At 47.5% G+C, this 26,405-nt stretch overlaps 1 protein-coding gene across 1 annotated transcript in view; it reads right to left on the minus strand.

The window, feature by feature from the left end:
* Positions 1–8,241: 8,241 nt before the first annotated feature.
* The window catches only part of LOC103117103 (bone morphogenetic protein 8A), a 46,671-nt gene continuing 28,507 nt past the window's right edge, over positions 8,242–26,405 (minus strand). Inside the window, exons 4-7 of the mRNA XM_060206154.1 lie at positions 15,122–15,316; positions 14,393–14,472; positions 12,870–12,980; positions 8,242–12,300 (exon numbers count right to left, since the gene is read on the minus strand). Of these exons, the coding sequence (XP_060062137.1) occupies positions 12,151–12,300; positions 12,870–12,980; positions 14,393–14,472; positions 15,122–15,316 (536 nt within the window). The 3' untranslated portion in view covers positions 8,242–12,150. The remainder of the gene's footprint in view (positions 12,301–12,869; positions 12,981–14,392; positions 14,473–15,121; positions 15,317–26,405) is intronic.

Raw genomic sequence — 26,405 nt, forward strand, 5'->3', positions numbered from 1 at the left:
AGAGAGAGAGAGAACTCAACCAGAGCACTGCTCAGCTTTGGTTTATGATGGTGCTAGGGTTTGAACTTGGGGCCTCACAGCCTCAGGCATGAGAGTCTTGCATAACCATTGTGCTGTCTCCCCAGTCCTAAAATAAGCCTTTTAAAAATGATATGCGCTTTAGTATTTGAATAGTTGAATACGAGTTCACACATGTGAAGTATTCAAATGTGTGCACTCCTGCCTTGAGCAACAGTCAGCAGTAGACTGATACAGGTCTACTTGTGGGCTGGATAGTGCAATGTTCTAAACCAGGGAAAATCTCTTTGCAAAATTCTCTCCTTTAAAATTTATTTTATTTGTTACATATAAAACAGTTTCATTGGTGTATTGCACCAAAGTAAAAGACTCTGGGGTCGGGGGGGTTTACATGTCCTGGAGAAGGATGACAGAGAACCTAGTGGGGGTTATATTGTTATGTGGAAAACTGAGAAATGTTATGCATGCACAAACTATTGTATTTACTGTCGACATTAATCCCCCAATAAATTTAAAAAAAAAACAGTTTCACATCAGAGAGAGAGAGAGAGATTAGAACATCACTCAAGTACATGCAATATGGGGCAGAACCAGGAATCTCAAGCATCCAAGCCTAAACTGTAGTAGCTGAGTCACTTCCTCAGTCACCTTTGATAAATTCTAACTTTCGGGGCCAGGTGGTGGCACACCTGGTTGAGTGCACATGTTACAGTGCCCAAGGACCCAGGTTTGAGTTCCAGGTCCTCACCTGCAAAAGGAAAGCATTGCAAATGGCTAAGCAGGGCTGCAGGTGTCTCTGTCTCTCTCCCTCTCCATCTCCCCTCCTCCTCTCAATTTCTGGCTGTCTCTATCCAATAAATAAATGAAGATAATAATTTTTTTTAAAAAAATGGAAAGAAGTTCAACCTTTAAAAAAATTCTAACTTATTTCTTATTTTTATAGAGACAGAAATGGAGAAGGGTGGTAGAGAGAGAGAGACAGAGATGGAGACAGTGCTGTTTCACCACTTGTTAAGCTTCCCCTTTGAGGGTGAGGACCAGGGTCCTTGTGCATGGTAACATGTGTGCTCTACCAGGTGCGCCACAGCCTCATACCTCTTGGTAAAATCCTAAAAACAAATAAACAAACAAACAAAAAAACCTAGGGGGTGGGGCTGTGGAGAAATAGTGTAGAGGTTATGTAAAATATCTTTCAGTTTTAGTGTTACAGCTCTTTTAGAATTTGTCGAGGGGAGCTGGGCGGTAGTGCATCGTGTTAAGAGCAGGTGGCGCAAAGTGCAAGGTATAAGGACCCCAGTTCGAGCCCCTGGATCCCCATCTGCAGGGGAGTTGCTTCGCAGGCGGTGAAGCAGGTCTGCAAATGTCTATCTTTCTCTCCCCCTCTCTGTCTTCCCCTCCTCTCCATTTCTCTCTGTCCTATCTAATAGCGAGGACAACAATAAAAACAACAAGGGCAACAAAAGGGAAAATGAATACATTAAATAAATAAAAGAAACGAAAATGTCTTTCATGCCCAGGGCACTAAAGGTCCCAGATTCAACTAACTTCTAGTGCCACCATAAACCCGAGCTTAGAAGTGGTCTAGCAAAACAAACAAAAAATGGCCAGCAGATAGCTCACCTGGTAGAATGCACAATACCATACTCACAATACCATACGCAGTTTGAAGCCCCTGCCGCCACAAGGAGACTGACACAATGGAAGCTTCCTGAGTAGTGGAACAGTGCTGCGGTGCCTCTCTCTGCGCCTTCCCCCATGTTCTGTCTGAAATGGGGAGAAAAGTTGGCTGAGTGATGGAATGGTGCAGGTACAAAGTCAAAGCAATAATACCAGCGGCAAAATTATTATCATCATCATGAATAATAATAAAAAAGAAAAGAGGGGCCAGGTGGTGGCACACCTAGTTAAGCACACACATAAGAATGCGCAAGGACCCATGTTCAAGCCCCTGGTCCCCACTTGCAGGGGGAAAACTTCACGAGTGGTGAAGCAAGGTGTCTCTCTCTGCCTCTACCTCTTCATCTCCTCTCTCAGTTTCTCTGTCTCTATCCAATAATAAAATTAATAAAAAATATTTTTAAAAGAAAATAAATGGGCTGGGGAGACAGAATAATGGTTATGCAACAGCCTTTCAAGCCTGAGGCTCTGAGGTCCCAGGTTCAATCCCCAGCCCCACCAAAAGCCAGAACTGAGCAGTGTTCTGGTATCTCTCTCTCTTTCCCTCTGTATTTACACTTTCTCATCAAAATAATAAACTAAAAATATTTTAATAAAAAAATAAAATAATAAAAAAAGAAAATAAACAAGATGTTATATCAATTTAGTGGTAGGTCTGTATCTGGAAAAATGAATGAAAAGAATAATTTTGGGGGAGTCAGTCATGTAGCGCAAAGCACAAGGACCGGCGTAAGGATCCTGGTTCGAACCCCGGCTCCCCACCTGCAGGGGAGCCGCCTCACACGTGGTGAAGCAGGTCTGCAGGTGTCTGTCTTTCTCTCCCCCTCTCTGTCTTCCCCTCCTCTCTCCATTTCTCTCTGTCCTATCCAACAATGATGACAACAATAACAACAACGATAAACAACAAGGAAAAACAACAAAAGGAAAAACAACAAAAGGAAAAACAAATAAATACAAAAAATTTAATATATATTTAATGTAAACAACAAAAGTAAAAACAAGTAAATATAAAAAATTTAATAAAAAAGAATAATTTTGGATTTATAGATAAAGTGGAGTCAGATCTCAGGCTTACATCATTAAAAACAAATATTTTTCATTTATATAAATGTTTATCCTGGGGGCTGGGTGGTATGTGCTTGATTGAGTGCACATCTTTTTTTTTTTTTAATTTTTATTTAATTAACGAGAAAGATAGAAAGAGAGAGAGAAAGGGCCAGACATCACTCTGGTACATGTGCTGCCGGGATTGAACTCAGGCCCTCATGCTTGAGAGTCTAGTTCCTTAACCACTGCGCCACCTCCTGGAACACTGAGTGCACATCTTACAATGCACAAGGACCTGGGTTCAAGCCTCCAGTCCCTGCCAGCAGGGGGAAAGCTTCACAAGTGGTGAAGGAGGGCTGCAAGTGTCTGTCTCTCTCTTCTCTATATCCTCCCTCCTCTCAATTTCTGGCTGCCTCTATATAATAAATAAATAAAGATAATAAAAAACTAAAAAATATATTTGTCCCGGCATTGGAAAGTCTAAGAGGATTTAGAATAATCTGTAGTTGGGACATTTGACTTACTGCTCCTTTCCCACAAATACCAGAACATTTAGTGCTATCAAAATATACTGAGCAGAAGCAAGCCTTGAGTTTCCAAATAGCCTCAAGGGGGCAGTGTTGCTCTGTTTCAAACCACTGCCTTAGACCATCCCATTCCCTCCCCAGGGCTTTCTGTTGTCTGGTGAAGGAATCTTTCCCACATTTAAGTCTCCATCTGATCTCTAAGTTCCAGGCGCCCGTCCAACTGCCTTCTGATTGTCTTCCCTTGGACATCCCATGGGCATCTCAAACTTCACGTCTGAATATTTCTTGCTCTTCTCCCTCAAAAATCTTCCTTCTCCCTCTTTTCCTTAATTTTTATAATTTTTTAAATATTTATTTTTCCTTTTGTTGTCCTTTTTTACTGTTGTTTTAGTTATTGCTGTTGTTATTGATGTCGTTGTTGTTAGGACAGAGAAAAATGGAGAGAGGAGGGGAAGACAAAGACACCTGCAGACCTGCTTCACCGCCTGTGAAGCTACTCCCCTCCAGGTGGAGAGCCAGGGGCTCGAACCCGGATCCTTCTGCCGTTCCTTGCGCTTCGGGCCACATGCACTTAACCCACTGCTTCACCACTCATGAAGCATCCCAACTGCAGTTGGGGAGTGGGGGCTTGAACCCAGGTCCTTGCGCATAGTACTGTGTGCGCTTAACCAAGTGTGCCACAGCCCTCTCCTTGCTTTGTTTAATAACGCCACCTGCCACCTAAATGCATGTTCAGAAAGTTAGGACTCATCCACTACTCCTCTCTGCCATCACTCAGACATCAGATCCAATGGCTGCCTTCTCCTAGTCCAGCCACTCTTCGCCATTCCTCCTCCACCACCAAGATCCGCTCGACTCCCGTGATAGCTTTTTTTTTTTAACTTTTATTTCTTAATGAGAGGGATAGGAGGAGAGAGAGAGAGAGAAAGAACCAGACATCACAGGAGTCGGGAGGTATAGCAGCAGGTTAAGCACAGGTGGCACAAAGCTCAAGGACCGGTGTAAGGATCCCGGTTCAAGCCCCCAGCTCTCCACCTGCAGGGGAGTTGCTTCACAAGCGTGAAGCAGGTCTGCAGGTGTCTGTCTTTTTCTCTCCCTTTCTGTCTTCCCCTCCTCTCTCCATTTCTCTCTGTACTATCCAAAAACAACGACATCAATAATAACTACAACAATAAAACAACAAGGGCAACAAAAGGGAATAAATAAATAAATAAATAATTTTTTTTTTTTTTTTAAAAAGAACCAGACATCACTCTGGTACATGTGCTGCCAGGTATTGAATTCAGGACCACATGCTTGAGAGTCCAACACTTTACCCACTGCGCCACCTCCCGGACCACCCATGATAGCTTTTTTTTTTTTTAATGTATTTACTTACTCGCTTTTGTTGCCCTTGTTTTATTGTTGTAGTTATTTTTTTAAAAGATTTTAATTTATTTATTAATGAGAAATATAGGAGGAAAGAGAGAAAGAACCAGACATCACTCTGGTACATGTGCTGCCGGGGATTGAACTCAGGACCTCATGCTTGAGAGTTGATGCTTTATTCACTGCGCCACCTCACGGACCACTATTGTAGTTACTATTGTTGATGATACTGCCTGACTTCCCCGTGATAGCTTTTTTTTTTAATACTTTTAAAATTTTATTTATTAGAATAAATAATAATTTATTATTTATTTTGTTGCCCTTGTCTTTTATTGTTGTTGTAGTTATTGTTATTGATATCGTCATTGTTGGATAGGACAGAGAGAAATGGAGAAAGGAGGGAAGACAGAGAGGGGGAGAGAAAGACAGACACCTGCAGACCTGCTTCACCACCTATGAAGCGGCTCCCCTGCAGGTGGGGATCCAGGGGCTTGAACAGGGATCCCTAAACTGGTCCTTGCACTTCGTGCCACGTGTGCTTAATCCGCTGCGCACCCGCCCGTGATAGCTTTTTTTTTTAAGAGTACTAGTTTTAAAAATTATTTGTAGGGAGTCCGGCGGTAGCGCAGCGGGTTAAGCACACATGGCAAAAGTGCAAGAACCAGCCTAAGGATCCCGGTTCGAACAAGGCTTCCCACCTGCAGGGGCGTGGCTTCACAAGCTGTGAAGCAGGTCTGCAGGTGTCTTTCTCTCCCCCTCTCTGTCTTCCCCTCCTCTCTCCATTTCTCTCTGTCCTATCCAACAACGACGACATTAATAACAACAACAATAATAACTACAACAACAACAACAAAAACCAAGGGCAACAAAAGGGAATAAATAAATATTTAAAAACTTCTTTAAAAATTATTTGTGAGAGAGGGAAACAGACTCAAAACATCACTCTGGCACACCATCTCTACATGTTCTCATGTTCTTTTTTTGACCTCCAGGGTTATCACTGGGGCTCAGTGCCTGCACTACCAATTCACTGCTCCTGGCAGCCATTTTTTTTTCCTTTTTTGGTAGAACAGAGAGAAATTGAGAAAGGAGGGGGAAGATAGAGAAGGAGATAGAAAGACACTTGCAGACCTGCTTCACTACTTGTGAAGTGACCCCCCTGCTGGTGGGAAGCCAGGGGCTCAAACTGGGATCCTTGTGCCAGTCCTTGTGCGTACCATGCGCATTTAACTCGGTTGGGTGGTCGGTGCACCATGATACCTTTTCTTTTTGCCTCCAGAGTTATCACTGGGGCTTGGTGCCAGCACTTTGAATCTGCTGCTCCTGGAGGCCACTTTTCCCTTTTTTTTTTCTTTTTAATTTTTACTAGGACAGAAAGAAATTGAGAGGGGATGCATGAGATAAGGTAGACACCTGTAGATCTGCTTCAGGTCTTGTGAAAGCAGACCCCCTCCAGGCTGAGGGCGAGGACTCAAACCCTGGTCCTTGTGCCTTGTTCAATGTGCACTTGACCGGATGTGCGTCACTGCCCAACCCTCACAAATCCACTGTTTTATCCATTGTGCCACCTCCTGGACTGAGGTGTGTGTGTTTCATTTGATTTTGTTTATTTCATTTATAGGACAGAGAGAAATTGAGATGGAAGGGGGAAATATGAAAGGGAGAGAGAAATGAGAGCATCACTCTAGTACATGCAGTGTGGGGACAGAACCAAAAGCCTCAAGGATTCAAGCCTAACACTCTAGTAGTTGAGTTACTTCCTCAGTCATTCTTGGTAACTTCAAACTTACTTATTTTTTAGATTTTTAAAACTTTATTTTGATAGAACGGAGAGAAATTTAGAGGGGGGGGGATAGAGATAGAGAGAGAAACACACCTACAGCACTGCTTCACCACTCATGAAGTGTTTCCCTTGCAGGTGGGGACTGGGGACTTGAACTCAGGTGTGAGCTCAATCAAGTGTGTGTGTCCCCTTTTTTCTTTTAAAAGTTTATTTGAAAGAGAAGAAATCAGAGCACTACTCCAGCATAAAAAAGTTCATTCTTGGGTCACTTTTTCAGACACACACACACACACACACACACACACACACACACACCCTGTTAGGCCCACCTGGAACCTGAAATCAGTGCAGCAGTCTGGTGTTGCATTAGGCAGGCCTCTTGCCCTCACTTAGTTTCCAATTAGCCAGTCAACTCACAGCATCACTCCTGTGCTGAGGATGAGTCATCAGGACCCTCCACCTCTCCACCCCCTCCATCTCTCCACCTCTTCCCTGCTGCCTGCCCATAGCACTATCGGGATGGAGTCCCAACTTCACCAACAGAGGCTGTGCTAGTCTTCTCAGCCTGCATTCACATTTGGGTTGAGATGGGGCTAAGTCTGGAAGCAGGAGAGAAGTCAGGGCCAGCTCTCATGGGGCAATTATGCTAGTCCCCCCTCTGATGCCCAGGGCCAGAGCTGGTCTCTGCCTGCAGGTGTGCACTGCCCATAGGATTACCAGATGGGATCTTTGCTCCTCAACACGTGGGTCTCTCTCACTGGTGGGCAGCTGTGCTCATAAGGATGGGCTGCAGTAGGGTCAGGATAATGTCAGCCAGTCATTCAAGGTTGGTTTGACATTGGGAGGTAAGAGAATGTGTCCGAGGTACCTGGCCAGTTCCAGGAATGGCATCTGGTGAGGGCAGCAGGACAGCCCAAAGCCCCAGGATGGGAGGACTGTATGTACAACCCTGTGAAATGGGTTAAAGGCTGGTGGTGGGGGCAATCATCAGTTAATATGCTCCCTGACTGCCCTGGGAAGTGGGGGCCAGTGGACTGATCAGGAAGGCAGCCACTGTCAGTGATTGCTCACGTGTGCTGTGCAGACTTTCCCACAAGCTGTCCGGTGGGCTCATCTGTGAGCCTTACACAGTAGTGACCTGGCCGAGGAGGAAGCTGATCCAGCCCAGTCGTCATACAGGTGTGAGCGCTTTGACCCGGGCACAGGCAGGCCACTTGCCTTTCAGATACTAGGGTGAGATGTGATGGAGGGCCAGAGGCCCCACACCCACACCCACACCCCTTTCTTTGCTCAAGGAAGGAAGGCCAAGACATGTATTTTTTTTTTTGCATAGGACAGAGAGAAATTGAGAGAGGAGAGGAAGACGGGAGAGAAAGACAGACACCTGGAGATCCGCTTCACTGCTTCTGAAGTGACCTTACCCCTGTAGGTGGAGAGCTGGGGGTTTGAACCAGGATCCATGCTCTGGACCTTTTGCTTTGTACTATAACTTTTGTACTTAACCCGGTGCACTACCACCCGGCCCCTGACATGGTTTAATTTTTTAATTTGTATTTATTAGTTTTAATTGATAGGACAGAGATATTGAGAGAGAAGGGAAGACAGAAAAGAGAGAGTAAGTGGGGGTGAGGGAGGGAGAGAGATACCTCTAGCACTCCTTCACTGCTAGTGAAGCTTCCCTCCTGCAGGTGGGGACCGTGGGTTTGAACCTGGGTCCTCATGCACAGTAATGTGTGTGCTCAACCATGTGCGCTACTACCTGGCACCACCGATAAATGATTTACAAGTGACAAAAATCAAAGGATGGGATGCTACTACAAATTGTTTCCAAGAATATTTAATAACAAAAGGGTCAAAATAGATCATTGAACAAATCACATCACCAAACAGTGCAGAGTATGATCCAACTTTGTAAACACCCATATATTACACAGAAAGATAACTGTATGTGTGAAGAAACAACTGGAAGGAATTATTACTTTATATGTGATTGGGACTACATGAGTTTGTAATCTTGTTTTTTTCTTTTTAAAGATTCAGTTTTATTTTATTTATTTATTCCCTTTTGTTGCCCTTGTTTTATTGTTGTAGTTATTATTGATGTTGTTGTCGGATAGGACAGAGAGAAATGGAGAGAGGAGGGAAAGACAGAGGGGGAGAGAAAGACATCTGCAGACCTGCAGGTGGGGAGCTGGGGGCTTGAACTGGGATCCTTACACCAGTCCTGTGCTTCGTGCCATGTGTGCTTAACCTGCTGTGCTACCACCCAACTCCCTTAAATATTTTTTAAAGATTTTATTTATTTATTTATTTATGAGAAAGATAGGAGAGAGAAAGAACCAGATATCACTCTGGCACATGTGCTGCCAGGGACTGAACTCAGGACCTCATGCTTGAGAATCCAAAGCTTTATCACTTCGCCACCTCCTGGACCACTAATTTATCATTTTAGATAATTTTCCTTAGCATCCATGTAGTATTTTCTTTATTAAAAATTCATTATTATCTTTATTTATTGGATAGCGACAGCCAGAGATCAAGAGGGAGGGGGATGAGAGGGAGAGAGACACCTGCAGCCCTGCTTCACCACTCGCACAGCTTTCCCCCTGCATGTGGGGACCACGGGCTCAAACCTGGGGCCTTGAGCATTGTAATACATGTGCTCAACCAGGTGCGCCACCACCCGGCCCTCCATGTCGTCTTTTCTTAACCTCTTTTATTCCTTTTCTTTAGAACAGAGAGAAATTGAGAGAGCAGGAGAGAGAGAGATACACCTGCAGCACTCCTTCACCACTCATGAAGCTTTCACCCTGCAGGTGGGGACAGGGGGCTTTGAACTTTGGTCCTTGTGTATGGTAATATGACGTTCACTTAACCAGGTGCATCACCACCCGGCCCCTAATATGGTATTTTCTTAAGTGAGAGAGAAGCTTGGAGAAAAAAAAAAAAGGCCAAATAAATGTTTGCTCAAGACTTTCTAAGGAGAGAATCCCCCTGTTCCAGTGGGATGGGGTGGAGTAAAGTGATTGGGGATATCATAATACAGCCATGTCCTCGGCAGAGTGCTGGCCATTGCTAGAGTGACATGGGGGGTGTACCTCCAAGCTTCACCCCAAGAGAGACCATATTTAAGCCTTATAGGGGAAACACAGCTTTGAAGAAAATATAGCGGCACTTCCTGGACACATTCAGAAGTAGATTTTTTTTTTTTTTAACAAGAAGGCACATGGGAGGCCCAATATTGCAAATTCATTTAGGGCAAGAGTACAAAGTGATGCTATTCATCCCAGACAAGTGCAGATATGATGCAAAGAGGTCAGTGCCCCACGAGGGCCCCACAAGAGTGTGGACAAACAGATCAACAAAAGGCTGAAGGCAGTTTCAGACTAGGCCTACTGGCTCCAAAAGACACGCTCTCCTTTCTCACTCTCCTGTGGAGCTGCAGAGTATTTCTTGAATCGAGCTACCCACTTGCCTGTGTAGACACAAAAGAATATTTGTTGTATCCATGACCCCAAGGCACTGGGGTGAGGCAGACAGAGCACTCTGCCACCTGTGGTGACTCTCACCATTGTTCCACATTCACCCTTCCTGTAGCATTTGCTTTGCAGCCAGCGAGACTGAGTTGGTTGCCCTTATTCATGCTTCTAACCCGAAGGTTTGAGCATAAGCTGAATCACTGCCAAAGGTGAGCAGAGAGCCAAAATGAGCTTGGCTACTGAACATGGTAGCCTTGTCGGCTTGGCTTCTTTAATTTTCAACCTGCTCGGAGGCTTCTTCTATTTGATCTCACTTAGAGGCAGGCCTTCTGGTGGTGCCTGAAGTCTGCAGGAAGGCCAGGACTGCTGTACTTCCATCTTCACTGCATGAAAAGGGAGTCACAGCATGATTCTTATGTTCTGTTCTATACGCCTGATGGCTGAGACCAACGGAGTCCACATCTTCAAAACGGTGACTTCACAAACTTTCCTGGTGCCCCCAAACCATTGAAGAGACCAAATACTGACATCTGTCAGAAGATTTTCCAGGCCTGCACTGTCCTTGATGCTGGAGGACAGCTGTTAAGTCAGGTTCTGAAGTGGCAGGTGCCATGTCCTGGCCACCTCCTGCTCTGTGAGTGTGGAGAAGGGCAGCAGGGGAAGCAGATGCTTTGACTGGAGCAGCCTCTTGAGATGAGGGACCTGTGTCCTCATGTCACAGATGAAAAACTGAATCTGGGATCAGAAAGGGGACTTGTCCAGGCACAAGCAAGTCAGTGGTTGAGAAAGAGGAGTCTCTACGTTCCAGCCAGGGCCTGGTCCAATCCTTGAAAGTCAAAGCTAGAAGCCTCAGGCTAGTGGGGAGCTCGGCACCTTATACCCAGCCTGGGCCCATCCTCTCTATACATGGGGGCAGTCAACACCTCTTCACTTGCTTCCTAGATCCTCCCAGGCCCAGCTGGAGGGGATGCTATCTGCAGCATGGCCCCAGTGCCCCACCAAACACTCTGGAGCCCCTCCCCAGGGCTGAAGGCAGACTTCAGAGATGCTCATCCCTATGTCCCTGCGGGTAGGCGTGGGCCCAGGATCTGCTTTTAATGACTCGGTATTTCAGGGTACAGGCAGCTAGAGCCTATCTGTTCCAGCAGGTAAATTATAGGCTTAGCAAGTCAAAAATTAAACAAACACTCCAGCTGCCAGTGGCTCCAAGGAGAACAGTGGCTTCCAGGAAGCTCCCCACCCAGCTCAGCCTAATTGCTGCCTGTCACTCTCCTGGAACAGGGGCCTTTCCTTTGGCTGACAGACCTCAAGGCACAGGACAAGGTTCCTGGGCACACAGGGTGATGCAGACTTCACTGACCTGCTTCTTCCTAACTCCTGGACTCTAGTGGCATTCTCATGCAGGTGGGGAGTGCGTTCCTTCCTGCTCTGCATGCTGGCGGCCTGGAGTTGTGTGCTGAGAATAATGAGACCCTGCCCAGGTGCAGAAGTGGAAGAAGTACCCAGGCTGAACACTGCTGTGTACAGGCAGTAGTGGCATCTGAGCTGTGTGGGTCACCCACTGCAACCACAGGTTTTGTCTGCTACAAGATAGCTCTGGCCCAGTGCTGAGCCCAGAAGAAGCAGCAGAAAGAAGTGAAATCCCCCAGGAAACTGTATCAAGGGTCACACCTACTCCGCAGACTGAAGACTGCCAGGCAGGCCCAGGACCAGAGAAAACACATGTCCTGAAACATTTTTCCAGCGTCAGCTTTAAACTTGAGGCCCATTCAGCTTATTCCTACTCCAATGTGTTCACTATTCAAGGGCGAGGCTGGGGACCTGTTGACAAACCACTGGGGGTATGTGCATGCCCAGCTCCACCCCAGAAGTGGCTGGTGTTGCGCTGGGGAGGGCCACACCCCTGCTCCTACACAGACATGAGGCACGAGGCCTGATCGCGCAACCTCAAGCTCCTGGTGATCCTTGGACATGGTCAGGGCCAGGATGGTGAGGACCAGGCCTGAGACTGCCACTGACCACATTCAGCAGCCAGCACCTTAGGGTCAGTGTGTGTACACCAGACCATCAGGGCCAGTGCTGGGGCACGGTCTCCTGCAGACCCCAGAGGAAGGAAGGGCAGAGGGCCTGAGCAGGGATCACCTCCCTGTTGGACTTCACCGCCTCCCACCCCCAGCTATGACAACACTGGAAGCCCCATCTCTGGAAAGCAGCCTGGTGCTGTGGGAGGCGCTGCAGCGGGCTAGAGGCCTCAGTGGCAGCCGCAGGCCTTGACCACCATGTTGCGGTGTTTGCGCAGGATGACGTTGTTGCTGCTGTCGTAGTAGAGCACAGAAGTGGCGCTCAGCTTGGTGGGGGCACAGCACGCCTTGGGGACGGCGTCTGGCTTCATCAGATGCACCTGGGCAGCAGGGAGGGGCGGCAGGCAGAGGCATGAGCACAAGGCCTTCTCCCAGCACATCCCTCCCTCGTCAAAGAAAGGTGGGAGTCAAAGCCCAGAGGAGCCCAACAGGACGCCCCGGCAGCCCCGGTCCTGGTGCAGAGCAGTGAACGCACACACTCGCCTCACGTGCCTCTGTAGCACAGGAGTTTAAGTGTCTGTGTGTCTGTAGCACGCAGTGCAGGAATGCACATCTAAGAATGTGCTGAGCATCTGGCCTGGAGCAGCCATGACTAAGTCTGGGTCCTGCCACAGGCCTGTAAATGTCCTGTGTGCAGGTGTGGTGCCCAGCACCGCGAGTGAATGAGTGTGTGTGTGTGTGTGTGTGTGTGTGTACACAAACCAGTCAGTGTGAATCAGAAGCCTGTGTGCACAGCAGGGCCTCTCGGGGCTCAGTTGCTCCTGGGGGGACTGTCACTCCACATGTTCGCAGGAAAGAGCTGGGAGACCCGGGAGTGCTCCCGCTAACCACCCTCCTGAGGAGCCCCCCTCGGCACCCCCTCCCAGGGTCAGGCAGGTATGGTACTGACCAGGGACTGCAGGATGGCGTGGTTGGTGGCGTTCATGCAGGAGCCCAGCGGGAAGGAGCACTCCCCCTCACAGTAGTAGGCCGAGTAGCCCTGGGGGGCGATGACCCAGTCCTGGGGGGGGAATGGAGGAGGTGAGTCCCACCCGCATGCCCTCTACTGTCCCCTCAGTCCAGGGACATCACCACTGACAGCACCACTCAGGGTCACCCCTGTGCCCTCACACCCAGAGGCCTGGCTACACGCTGTCGTAGTCCCCCCAACCCCCGTCCATTCCCTGACAGTCCTCAGTGTGGCCTTCACATCTGTCCTCAGCGCTCTTGGCCTGCAGCTACAGCCAAGCCACTGCTCACCCTGCCCTGACAGCTGAGGACTCAGGGCATCTCCATTCTCATATATATTTTTGTTCGTTTTTCACATTATTATTATTATTTTGCCTCTAGGGTTATTGCTGGGGCTCGGTGCGAATCCACTGCTCCTGGAGGCTATTTTTTCCCTTTTATTGCTCTTGTTGTTTATCACTGTTGTTATTATTACTGTTGTCATTGCTGTCATTTTTTAAATTTCTTTATTGGGGAATTAATGTTTTACATTCAACAGTAAATACAATAGTTTGTACATGCATAACATTCCCCAGTTTCCCATATAATAATACAACCCCCACTAGGTCCTCTGTCATCCTTCATGGAACTGTATTCTCCCCACACACACATACCCGGTTGCTGTCATTATTGTTGGATAGGACAGTGAGAAATGGAGAGAGAAGGGAAAGACAGAGAGGGCGAGAGAAAGATAGACACCTGCAGACCTGCTTCACCACCTGTGGCTTCACCACCTGTGAAGCGACCCCCCAGCAGGTAGGGAGCGGGGGACTCAAACTGGGATCCTTATGCCAGTCCTTGTGCTTTGTGCCATGTGTGCTTAACCTGCTGTGCTACTGCCTGACCCCTATCACATTATTATTTTTTCATTATAAAAGTAACAAGTTTCCTTCAGGAAGCTCGGAGAACAGCTGAAAGAAATCTAAGAAAATAAAGCCCTCCTAGCCTAATTCTCCCTCCTCCTAAAGACCCACCTATAAACTTGAGATAGGTTTTTAAAATGTTTTTATTTATTTATTGAATATAAACAGAAATTGAGAGGGGAGAAGGAGATAGAGAAGGAGATAGACAGAGAAACACCTGCAGCCCTGCTTCACCGCTTATGAAGCTTTCCCCTGCAGGTGGGGACTGAGGGTTTGACCTTGCATACTGTAATGTGAGCAATTAGTCTTGTGTGCCACTGCCTGGCCCCAAGAGGCAGGATTTTATTTACAAAAGGAAGAGGAGCATGTGGGAGGTGGCTCAATGGTGGAGCCCAGGACTGGCGTGTGTGAGGTCTTGAGCTCCGTCCCTGCCCTGCATGTGGCAACACAATGCTCTCCGTCTCATCTCTGTCTCTCTGTCTCTCTCTCTCGTTGAATAAGTGAGTGGAAACACCTTTAAAAGAAAAAGGAGGCAAGGAGGAGGAGGAGGGTGTGGGCTCACCAGCCAGCCAAGGTCCCGGAAGCTGACGTAGAGCTCATGCCGACGGCACACCTGCTGGCCCTCGGTGCCCTGGACAGCAGCTGCAGGGAAAGGGGCAGGGTCTTTCCTGGGGCCTCCCGGGGCAGGGAGCACCTGCTGGGCACCCTTGTGGAGCAAATGAAGGAGGGGGCTCTGCTGGGCCAGGACCAGCTTGAGTCACCCTCACTGTGCCCAGCCTACTCTGACTTTCAGCCTCTGGCCTCCTGGGCACAGTGAGCAGCCCAGGGACCCCAACTGTGCAGAGGCTCCACCTCCTCCCCTCTGGAGACCCTCTGCCCTCACTGCCCACCCCCACCATGCCCCAGGGGCTCCTGGTGAAGGAAAGTATGGCCTGTGGTGGTGAGGCAGGCCCAGCCCGGGGTGGGGGGTGGGGGGGTCTCTGCCTAAACTGTGGTTCCCCCAGGCCCTTGGGCAGAGCCAAGGTGCCAGGACTGTGCGGCCTGGAGGAAGGGGCACCTGGTTCTGAGGAGATTCTGGGAAAGGTTCAGGAGCCAGGGGAGGGCAGAGGAGGGGCTTCTGAGTGGCAGGGACAGTAGGTGCAGGTGCTCAGAGGTGCAGGGTGCAGTGACTGGCCCTTGGGGGTTAGGGGGGGTGGGCTGAAGGGTGAAGTCCCTGAGTCCCTGAGGGCTCTGTCCTCACCCCCAAGTCTCCCCTAGAAGCCTGAGCCTCAGCCCCCCACCCCAACCTCACCAAAGATTCCTGGGAGCTTGTTCTGCTGCGGCAGCTCGTTGGTTTTTTTCTGGAGCCTCCTCTTCAGGGGCCTCACGGCCCGGGGGGCTCGGGCAGGGCTGGGGCTGGCCCTGAAAAAGGTGACCATGAAAGGCTGTTTGGAGCGCGGTGCCCGCTGCCCCAGCAGACCAGCCAGGCCAGGATCCACGCTGCGCCCTGAGACAGAGAGGAGAGAGGGCGTCACTCGGGTGCTGGCTCTGTCCGGGGACATAGCAGGGTCCTCTGCTGGTGGGCCTGGATGGCTAGGAGCTGAGGGGACCCACTGTGCCTCAGTTTCCTCATCTGAAGATGGAGTGGTAGCCCCAGGGGACAGATCTGAAGGAGCAGCTAGTGAGAAGCCTAGGCTGCAGGGTTTTATTTAGTAACCATAGACGCTGCCATGGAAGCAGCTCACAGGAGTCAAAGCTGCACCTCTGCCCTGGATTTAATGCTCCACTGAGGAGCCTGAGGCACTGGGTGGCCCGGCCTCTGCAGGGACTCAGCCAGGCTCCCACCTGCTTTTTTAAAATATTTTTTTTATTCCCTTTTTGTTGCCCTTGTTGTTTTATTGTTGTTGGATAGGATAGAGAGAAATGGAGAGAGATGGGGAAGACAGAGAGGGGGAGAGAAAGAGACATCTGCAGACCTGCTTCACTATTTGTGAAGTGACTCCCCTGCAGGTGGGGAGCCGGGGCTCCAACCAGGATCCTTATGCCGGTCCTTGTTCTTAGCCATGCTGTGCTACCACCCGACTCCCTCCCACCTACTTCTCACAGCTATGAGGCCCAGATAATTTCTAGGGGTGTTGCCACAGGATAGAATACTCACTGGGTGAGCCTCCTGCAGGACCGAGTGAGAGCCTGCTCGGCAGAGACCCCAGGAGCAGGGCCACAGAGGAATTAGGCTCTCGAACATAGTCCCAGAGCAGGTTCCACCCGCATTAGACTCATCCCACAGCACTGGCCATCAAGGTCATTCTCCACTGGCTGGCGTAGTCATTAAAAACAGAAAGAATGGCAGAGACAAGAGGAGACCCTGGCTTAGGGATAGTGAGACATATAGAAACAGAATTTCTGGGGGAGTCAGGCGGTAGTGCAGCGGGTTAAGCGCATGTGGTGCAACGTGCAAGGACTGGCTCAAGGATTCTGGTTCGAGCCCCTGGCTCCCCACCTGCAGGGGAGTCGCTTCACAGTCGGTGAAGCAGGTGTGCAGGTGTCTATCTTTCTCTCCCCCTCTGTCTTCCCCTCCTCTCTCCATTTCTCTGTCCTAACAATGATGACATCAATAACAACAACTACAACAACAATGAAAAACAACAAGGGCAACAAAAGGGAAAATAAATAATAATAATAATAAATAAATAGAATTTCTTTGAAACTTTTATTTTTTTAATTATCTTTATTTATTGGATAGAGACAGCCAGAAATAGAGAGGGCAGAGGGAGATAGAAAGGCAGAGAGAAAGAGGGAAAGAAAGACATCTACAGCTCTGCTTCACCACTTGCAAAGCTTTCCCTCTGTGGTGGGGACCAGGGGCTCGAACCTGGGTCCTTGCACATTGTAACATGTACACTCAACCAGAGATGTCACCACCCAGACCCCAAATAGGATTTTTTTGCAGACTGAGGATGTCATGGAAAGCATACTCATTAGCCATGGAAACTTGACTTCACTAATGAAAATGTCTTCCTGGGAGACTAAGGCAAGTATAAACCTATGGGACTACATCAAATTAAAAAGCTTCTGCACAGCAAAAGAAACCACTACCCAAACCAAGAGACCCCTCACAGAATGGGAGAAGATCTTTACATGTCATACATCAGATAAGAGTTTAATAACCAACATATATAAAGAGCTTGCCAGACTCAACAACAAGACAACAAATAACCCCATCCAAAAATGGGGGGAGGACTTGGACAGAATATTCACCACAGAAGAGATCCAAAAGGCCGAGAAAAACATGAAAAAATGCTCCAAGTCTCTGATTGTCAGAGAAATGCAAATCAAGACAACAATGAGATATCACTTCACTCCTGTGAGAATGTCATACATCAGAAAAGGTAACAGCAGCAAATGCTGGAGAGGGTGTGGGGTCAAAGGAACCCTCCTGCACTGTTGGTGGGAATGTCAATTGGTCCAACCTCTGTGGAGAACAGTCTGGAAAACTCTCCGAAGGCTAAAAATGGACCTACCCTATGACCCTGCAATTCCCCTCCTGGGGATATATCCTAAGGAACCCAACACATCCATCCAAAAAGATCTGTGTACACATCTGTTCTTGGCAGCACAATTTGTAATAGCCAAAACCTGGAAGCAACCCATGTGTCCAACAACAGATGAGTGGCTGAGCAAGTTGTGGTCTATATACACAATGGAATACTACTCAGCTGTAAAAAATGGTGACTTCACCGTTTTCAGCCGATCTTGGATGGACCTTGAAAAAATCATGTTGAGTGAAATAAGTCAGAAACAGAAGGATGAATATGGGATGATCTCACTCTCAGGCCGAAGTTGAAAAACAAGATCAGAAAAGAAAACAGAAGTAGAACCTGAAATGGAATTGGCATATTGCACCAAAGTGGTGGGGAGAATACAGGTCCATGAAAGATGATGAATGACATAGTGGGGGTTGTACTGTTAAATGGGAAACTGGGGAATGTTATGCATGTACAAACTATTGTATTTACTGTTGAATGTAAAACATTAATTCCCCAATAAAGAAATAAATTTAAAAAGAAAAAAAAAAATGTCTTCCTGGGGGTCAGGTGGTAGCGCAGCGGGCTAAGCGCACGTGGCTCAAAGTGCAAGGACCAGCTTAAGGACTCTGGTTTGATGACAGCAATAATAACTACAACAATAAAAAACAACAAGGGCAACAAAATGGAATTAATAAATAAATATTAAAAAAAAAAACAAGGGCAACAAAAGGGAAAAAATGGCCTCCAGGAGCAGTGGATTCATGGTGCAGGTACCGAGCCCCAGTGATAACCCTGGAGGCAAAAATAAATAATTAAATAAATATTAAAAAAAAAAAGAAAGTCAGAAAACAATCTAAATTTCTAGAGAGAAACAGTATCTAAACAAGTTATGGTATATCTATTCAAAGGCATGTTATACAGCCATGTGTTATTTAACGACATGGAGGTGTTCTGAGCATTGTTAGGTGCTAGCATTAATCTGTGGACATCCTAGAGTATAACTGTACAAACCTACATGGCAGGACCTATCACACACCCGGCTTGTATGAATACTGCTTTGACAAGTAAATAATCAAGAAGCCACTTGAAATACAGAGATGTACAGGAAAACATTTTTTTTTTTTTGCCTGCTGGGTTATCGCTGGGGTTCAATGCCTGCACCACAAACCCACTGTTCCTGGAGGCCATTCCACCCCCCTTTTTTGTTGTTGTTGTTGTTGTCATTATCGTAATTGCTGCCATTGATGTTGTTGCTGTTTGATAGGACAGAGAGAAATTGAGAGAGGAGGGGAGACAAAGACGGGGAGAAAAAGATAGACACCTGCCTGTGAAGCGACTCCCCTGCAGGTGGGGAGCCGGGGGCTCGAACTGGGATCCTTATGCTGGTCCTTGTGCTTTGTGCCACGTGCACTTAACCGCTGCGCTACTGCCTGACTCCTGACTTTGTATAAATTTAAGAACCCAATAGAACCTCTTTATTTTTTTAGGGATATATATATATATATATATATATATATATATATATATATATATTTAAATTTTTTAATGAGATAGATAGGAGGAGAGAGAAAAAGAACTATACATCACGCTGGTCCATATGCTGCCAGGGATTGAACTTGAGACCTCATGCTTGAGAGTCCAATGCTTTATCTTTTACCTTCTGGATCACTGGAATTACTTATATTAGATAGAGACCATAATTGTTCAGTCATTTGACTTTTATTTTGGTTGTTGTTAATTGTTTGTTTCCAGAGACCTACTCAGCTCTGGTTTATGGTGGTGCTGGGGATTTAGCCCCATGCATGAAAACCTTTTGCATACCCATTATGTTATCTCCCTAGCCCCTCATTTTATGATTCCTGACAGTGCTAACGGTTCTATCTTCACATGTTACTTCAATGCTGCAAACTTTGACACACATGTTTACACAAGCAGAGGTAGCATGTACACAAACACACAAATGTGCTCTTGCATACAGTGCACATATATGTATATAAATAAACATATATATTGCTCCAGCAGCAGGTCAAGGGCATGGTCAGCCCCACCCACAGCCCTGCTCAAAGGTCAGCCCTCAGGCCTCTGTACTTTACACCAGGAGCCAGAGTTGACAGAACAACTAACCAATCCACAGACTAACCTTCACCCTCTGAAATCACCTGTCAGGAACACCTGCTCATCCCTTTAGAGGCTCCACTCAGGAGCACCCTGCTGGGAACGACAGGCAGCTGAGGGATCTGAGGGGCAGAAGGCCCAGAGAGAAGCCACTTGGCAGAGTTTGGGTCATAAGGAAGCAGCAGAGCCAGGAGATGCAGTGATCCCACTGGGCAGAGGGGAGGGCCCTGCACACAGGAGAAAGAGGCAATAGGGGGGTGCAAGCAGCTCAGAAGTGGAGCTCCACAGCCTGGCTGGCATACAGGCAGCCTTGGCCAAGCAGCCCTCCAGGCCTGTGTGCTGCCACCTGTGCTGTGAGTCCCTGGGGAGCCCTGTCACCAAGGGGCAGGTGTGGGCATCCTTTCCTTATGGTTGCATTTGCTGTTTTCCTTTTCACAAAAGGGGCCCTGGCACAGAGAGAGTGGCATCAGATCAGTGAGGCAACAGATCCTGGAGGAGCTTCCTGAGCCAGATCTGTGCTGGGTGCCAGGAACCTGGAGGAGCCTTTCTCAGGCCAGGTGAGTCTGAGGAGCAGCCTTGGAAACAACTAATCCCAGATTCTTCTTTCCTTTCCTTTCCTTTCCTTTCCTTTCCTTTCCTTTCCTTTCCTTTCCTTTCCTTTCCTTTCCTTTCTGTTTGCCTGTGAAGCAACCCCCCCCTACAAGTGGGGAGCCAGGGGCTTGAACCAGGATCCTTAGGTGGGTCTTTGCGCTTCGCGCTAGGTGTGCTTAACCCGCGGTGCCCACTCCTCCCCCTTTTCCCCCTTTCTTTTATTTTTTCCAGAGCACTGATCAGCTTTGGCTTATGGTGGTGTGGGGGACTGAACCTGGGACTTCAGAGCTTCAGATACAACAGTCTGTTTGCATAACCATTATGCTGTCTACTCCTACCCCCAGATTCTTATTTTACAGAAGCAGAAACAGAGGCCCAGTGAGAGCAGCAAGTTTTCAAGGTTCCAGACCAACAGTCATGCTATGCCCAGCCTTTCCCAGCACACTGCAGAAGTGGGGCTGACATCAGTAAGGGGCTAATATCTCTTCTACCAGAAGAAGCTGGCAGGCCTTGAAAAAGGACCCCCTGAAGAAAAAAAAAAAGAAAGAAAAAAAGGAAGGAAGGAAGGAAGAAAAAAGGAAAGAAAGAGGACCCTCTGATCTTCTAGAACCCAGAGCTCCGACTCCCATCAACTGTGCTTTGGACAGGATTCCCTAATTCCAGTCTGTCTAAATGATACACCACAAAGCATTCAGCTCTGGCAGGCCCCTTTTAGAAAGGGGGAATTTTGTGACTGGGGAAATAGGTCAATTAGCAAAATGTCAGATTTTCATATATGAGGTTCCTACTTCCATCCCCACCACTCATGTACCAGAGAAATAGTCTGGCCTGTCTCTTTCTCCTCTTCTTTGTCTCTCATGAATCTTTTCCCCTCATATGCAGTACATATAAAACTAAAAAGGTGGGAGCTTCAGGAACCTCAGGGCCACAAGACCCCTGCCTCTGTAACTGAGCTGGGGAAGGAGCTGGCAGGTGTGCTGTCCCCTTTGCAGATGGTGAGGCACAAGCTTCCAGATGTGATCACTCTGACCTTTCCCTTATGCCTGGATGGAAGATGCTGCTGCCCTGGTTCAATGGAACCCCTGAGACCTCCAGTCTGCCCCAATTTCTTATTTATTCACTTATTATGTGAGTTTGAGAGAGTTAACCCCATCACATGTACAGCTGGGGGTCAAATCTGGGGTCTCATATATGCAAGAGATGAATTCTACCACTAAGCTACTTCCCAGTCACCTTTCTTCCATTCAGTCATTCATTCATTTATTCATTCTTTTTATTATTATTACTTTATTAACTTTATTGAATAAAGACAGCCAAAAATCGAGAAGGAAGGGGGTGAGAAAGAGGGAGAGAAACAGAGAAACACCTGCAATATTGCTTCACCACTTGCAAAGCTTTCCTCCTGCAGGTGGAGTCTGGAGGTTCGAACCCAGGTCTTTGTGCATTGTAATATGTGTGTTCAATCACGTGCACCACCACCAGGCTCCTCATTCATTCTTTCTTTTTAAATTGTTTATTTATGAAGAGAGAGAAAAACCAGAGCATCACTCTGGCACATGTGATGCCAGGGATTGAACTCACAATGTCATGCTTGAGAGTTCAAAAATCTAGGGGCCAGATGGGGGCACACCTGGTTGAGTGCACATGTTACTATATGGAAGGACCTGGGTTCAAAGGAAACGCTTTGTGAGTGGTGAGGCAAGCCTGCAGGTGTCTTTCTCCCTCTCTATCTCTCCCTCCCCTCTCAACTTCTGGATGTCTCTATCCAGTAAATAAATAAAGATAATAAAATGTCTTTAAAAAAGAGTTCAGGGAGTCGGGCGGTAGCGCAGCGGCTTAAGCTCATGTGGCACAAAACACAAGGACCAGCATAAGGATCCCGGTTCGAGCTCCCAGCTCCCCACCTGCAGGGGAGTCCCTTCACAGGCGGTGAAGCAGGTCTGCAGGTGTCTGTCTTTCTCTCCCCCTCTCTGTCTTCCCTTCCTCTCTCCATTTCTCTCTGTCTTATCTAAAAAAAAAAAAAGTTCAAAATCTTATCTACTGTGCCACCTCCCAGTTCACATCCCATCAGGACTTAATTACCTTGGCACCTCAACTGCCCTGTCCCTTTCCCAGGCAGGAGCTGGAACTCTTTTTTTAAAAAATATATTTATTTATTTATTCCCTTTTGTTGCCCTTGTTGTTTTATTGTTATAGTTATTATTGTTGTTGTTATTGATGTCGTCATTGTTAGATAGGACAGAGAGAAATGGAGAGAGGAGGGGAAGATAGAGAGGGGGAGAGAAAGATAGACACCTGCAGACCTGCTTCACTGCTTGTGAAGCAACTCCCCTGCAGGTGGGGAGCCGGGGGTTCGAACCGGGATCCTTATGGGGTCCTTGAGCTTTGCGCCACCTGCACTTAACCTGCTGTGCTACCGCCTGACTCCCTGGAACTCATGATTTAAATCCCCTTTGCAAATGGTCTGGAGAAGATTGTTCCCATCTCTCCTCAAGGCTTCTTTCTGCTTTGGATGCCACTTGGTCCTTCAGTAGAGTTTATGTATCACCTCGCCCTGAAGTCATGGGTATGATCTTGGTGTGACCCTGCAGGACACTAAGGAAGCCTAGAAAACCCAGGTATGGACCAGGTTCTCCATTAGTTGTGACACATATGTCATAGAATATACTTTTTTTTCTTTCTTTAAACTATTTCATGATTCATTGATAAGGAAAAACACCTATTTTTATTATTTTATTTAGACTTATTTTATAGAGACGGAAAAAATTAAGAGGGAAGGTGGAAACAGAAAGAGACACTTTAGGGATCGGTGGCAGCACAGCGGGTTAAGTGCATATGGTACAAAGCGCAAGGACTGGCTCAAAGATCCTGGTTCAAGCCCCCAGCTCCCCACATGTAGGGGGGTTGCTTCACAAGTGGTGAAGCAGGTCTGTAAGTGTCTATCTTTCTCTCCTCCTCTTTGTCTTCCCCTCTTCTTTTTTTTTTTTTTAATTTATTTCTTTATTGGGGAATTAATGTTTTACATTCAACAGTAAATACAATAGTTTGTACATGCATAACATTCCCCAAGTCTTCCCCTCTTCTCTCGGTTTCTCTCTGTCCTATCCAACAGCAGCAGTGATGACAACAATGACAATAACAACAAGGGCCAAAAAAAAGGTGGGGAATGGCCCCCAGGAGCAGTGGATTTGTGGTGCAGGCACCGAGCCCCTGGAGGCAAAAAAAAAAAAAGACACTTCCAACACTGCTTCACCACTCATGAAACTTCCCCTTGCAGGTGGGGGCCAGGAGATTGAACCGCAATCCTGTGCACTGTAACATGTGTGCTCAACCAAGTTCACCACCACCCTGTGCCTGGAAAGCACTTCAACAAAATCTTACAAGATCATCTCAAACTGCATAGGATTTAACCTAAACATCAGTCAGTGAAGTGAGTATTCAATGAGCTCAGTAGTGGTTCCTCAGTGGTGTACAGAACATATACAATGTCTGTTTTTCTTTTTTCTTTTAATTCCAGTCATATTCCTCTTGAGAGAACAAAGTCTACCTAATGATAGAAAGTCTGGGTCTCTGAGAGAATCTGATCAGACTGTGTAATGTGCAAGTGTGATTACCAACCTTCACTGGATGCGATCTGAGTTCACAATGAAAAACACATGCTCTGAGACTGTTTCCTGCCTGAGTTAGGCTGTAATCCACTGTCTGCATCAGAGGGTTGGGGAGATGAAAAAGGCTCTCTGTGCTTCTTGATATCTCCCGTTGTCAAGCCCTCCTCATCCCTCAGCCCATTGCTCAGTCAGTGTCAGCCCTCTCTTCTTGGGCACCTCAAATGCTTCTTCAGTCCACATAAGCTTCCCAGTCAGTAGCTTGTATGTACATTTCCTCAAAGCTTTGGGTCCATTACTCTTCATGCAGTGTGCTGTGTGGCTACCATCCTGGTCTTGCCTCAGGACCCCAAATCCATCACACACACACACACACACACACACCCCATTCCTTTCACCTTCTTTCTGGGGATCATCCAACTAGCCAGGTTACTTGAAAAACAACATACCTCTTTTTTTTTTTTTTTCTCCTCCAGGGTTATTGCTGGGCTCGGTGCCTGCACCATGAATCCACCGCTCCTGGAGGCCATTTTTTCCCCCCTTTTGTTGCCCTTGTTGTAGCTTCGTTGTGGTTATTATTATTATTATTATTGCCCTGTTGACGCAATTCGTTGTTGGATAGGACAGAGAGAAATGAAGAGAGGAGGGGAAGACAGAGAAGGGGAGAGAAAGACAGACACCTGCAGACCTGCTTCACCGCCTGTGAAGCGACTCCCCTGCAGGTGGGGAGCCGGGGGCTCGAACCGGGATCCTTACGCCGGTCCCTGCGCTTTGCATCAGATGTGCTTAACCCACTGCGCCACCGCCCGACCCCCAACAACATACCTCTTAACAGGGTGAGGCTTAAGTGTCCCCCTGGAATTGTGACAAATGAATCATCAACAGAGAAAGAACTGCCCCCAGGACAAATGTCACAAATGTGACAAATGTCTGCTTGTCCACACTGGTGAGACCTGCACTCACTTCATCCTTAATGAAAATGAACCCAAGGCTAGCGTTACACTTTCACTGTGGAGATGAACAATTATTTTGGGCTCCAGTGCTGCAGCTGGCCTAGATGACAACCTGAAATTCAAGAGCTGCCTGATGCTCGTGTCCTTGGGTCACTGCAGACTGGGCTTTCCCATCTTCCTCTTTCTGCTCAATTCCTTTCTCACACCCCCTATCTCACCCATCCCTACATAAGCATTAGGAACATAGCAGCTTCTGGGGCAGACGTTACCACATCCATAATCTCTTCGACCTTAACTTCTGGGATTTCTGCAACTTTGCACACAGCAGGTTGAAACTCCAAGTGCTTTTCCTGAAGATGATGATTGCTGCATGATGGGCTTTCCACCCTTTCACCAAAGCAAACTCTGCATGATGGTGAGCTCCAACAGATAGGGCGCCCAGGAAACTCCCCCAGCTCCCTTGGATGACTAATGGTGGTATGGTGCCATGCTTATATACCTGATTGGGGTGCTTACTTCCTGAACCATGGTCCTGAACTCCATAGGGATATAAAGGTGGGCACTTTGGTCCCACTACAAGGATTTGCTCAGCCCAGTGCCCCGGTTTCAGTTCCAGTTCAACTTCCCAGTACTGGTGCTAGAAGAGCACCTCTTCCCCCCCCCCCCCCGCTTCCCCCCTCATAAGAGCAGATGAAGTAGGTGTTTTGCTTGATGCCTGTGAGGGGTCTGGACACAGTTTGTCTTCAAAATACTAGCATCTGAATTGCTATGGCATGCAGTCAGAGAGATAATACAGTGGTATAGCAAAGAAATTGCAAACTTAATATCCCAAGTTAGATCCCTCAGCATTGTATATACCAGAGTGATGCTCTGGCACTTTCTCACTCGTTAAACAAAGCTAAAATCAAATAAGTAAATAGCTATGGTAAACGTGTCACAGCCCAACAATCAATCAAGCATATTTGCTACTTATTTGCCACACATTATTATTTATTTGGATCTTATTAGTTGTTGCCATGTCCTACAAGACAGACTTCCAGGATTCCATGTGGCATTTCCTTGCTGCTATTCCTCAGGTTCATCTGGGCTGTAATAATTGCTCAGCTTTTACTTGTTGCTGATGACCCAGCCAGTTCTGCAAGGTACTTGTCAGGGGTTGTGATGACCTTTAGCTGGACCTGTCTGGTTTTTTTCTTATGGTCTGACAGGGTTACGGCTCCTTGGCAGGAAGGCTGCCCAGAAAAGGGCAGGCTCACCCCAACACATGCTCCCGTGACACAGAACTTCCAGGATGTGCTCTTATGAACCTGGTCTCCTGGCTGAGGCCTTCCACTAAGTAGCGTGTCCTCCCCCTCCACTGCCTGTCAGAGAGGAACATCTCTGTACACAGCCCTCACTGAAAACTGGGGGTGATGCTACACATCGTGGAGGGCTGCCTCAGAAGATACCTGACTCAGAGGTGTCACTGCTGCTAAAACAATCAGCTCCCCAAAGCTCCACCAGCTGCCTCTCTTCCCCTAGATCGGGGTCCCACCTGCCCTCTGTCCCCTGCTTTCTCCTGTCTGATCCATCCAGCAGGGCAGCCCCTCTGCATCTCAGACAACCTCATGACAACCTGCAGCCTTTCTACCCCCACTACCTAGGCCCCCACCCAAATCTCTGCTGAATGAATGAATGTCTGGCCTGCACTCTACAGATGCCTGGAAAGTAAGTAACCTGCAAGGCGCCCAGGTCCAGGTGGGCTCATACCCTGGCCGAGAAAAACTCCCAGTATAGTGGTCTGGGAGATGGCACAGTGGGTAAAG

Source organism: Erinaceus europaeus, chromosome 13 (genome assembly GCF_950295315.1).
Source record: "Erinaceus europaeus chromosome 13, mEriEur2.1, whole genome shotgun sequence".
Classification (NCBI taxonomy): domain Eukaryota; kingdom Metazoa; phylum Chordata; class Mammalia; order Eulipotyphla; family Erinaceidae; genus Erinaceus; species Erinaceus europaeus.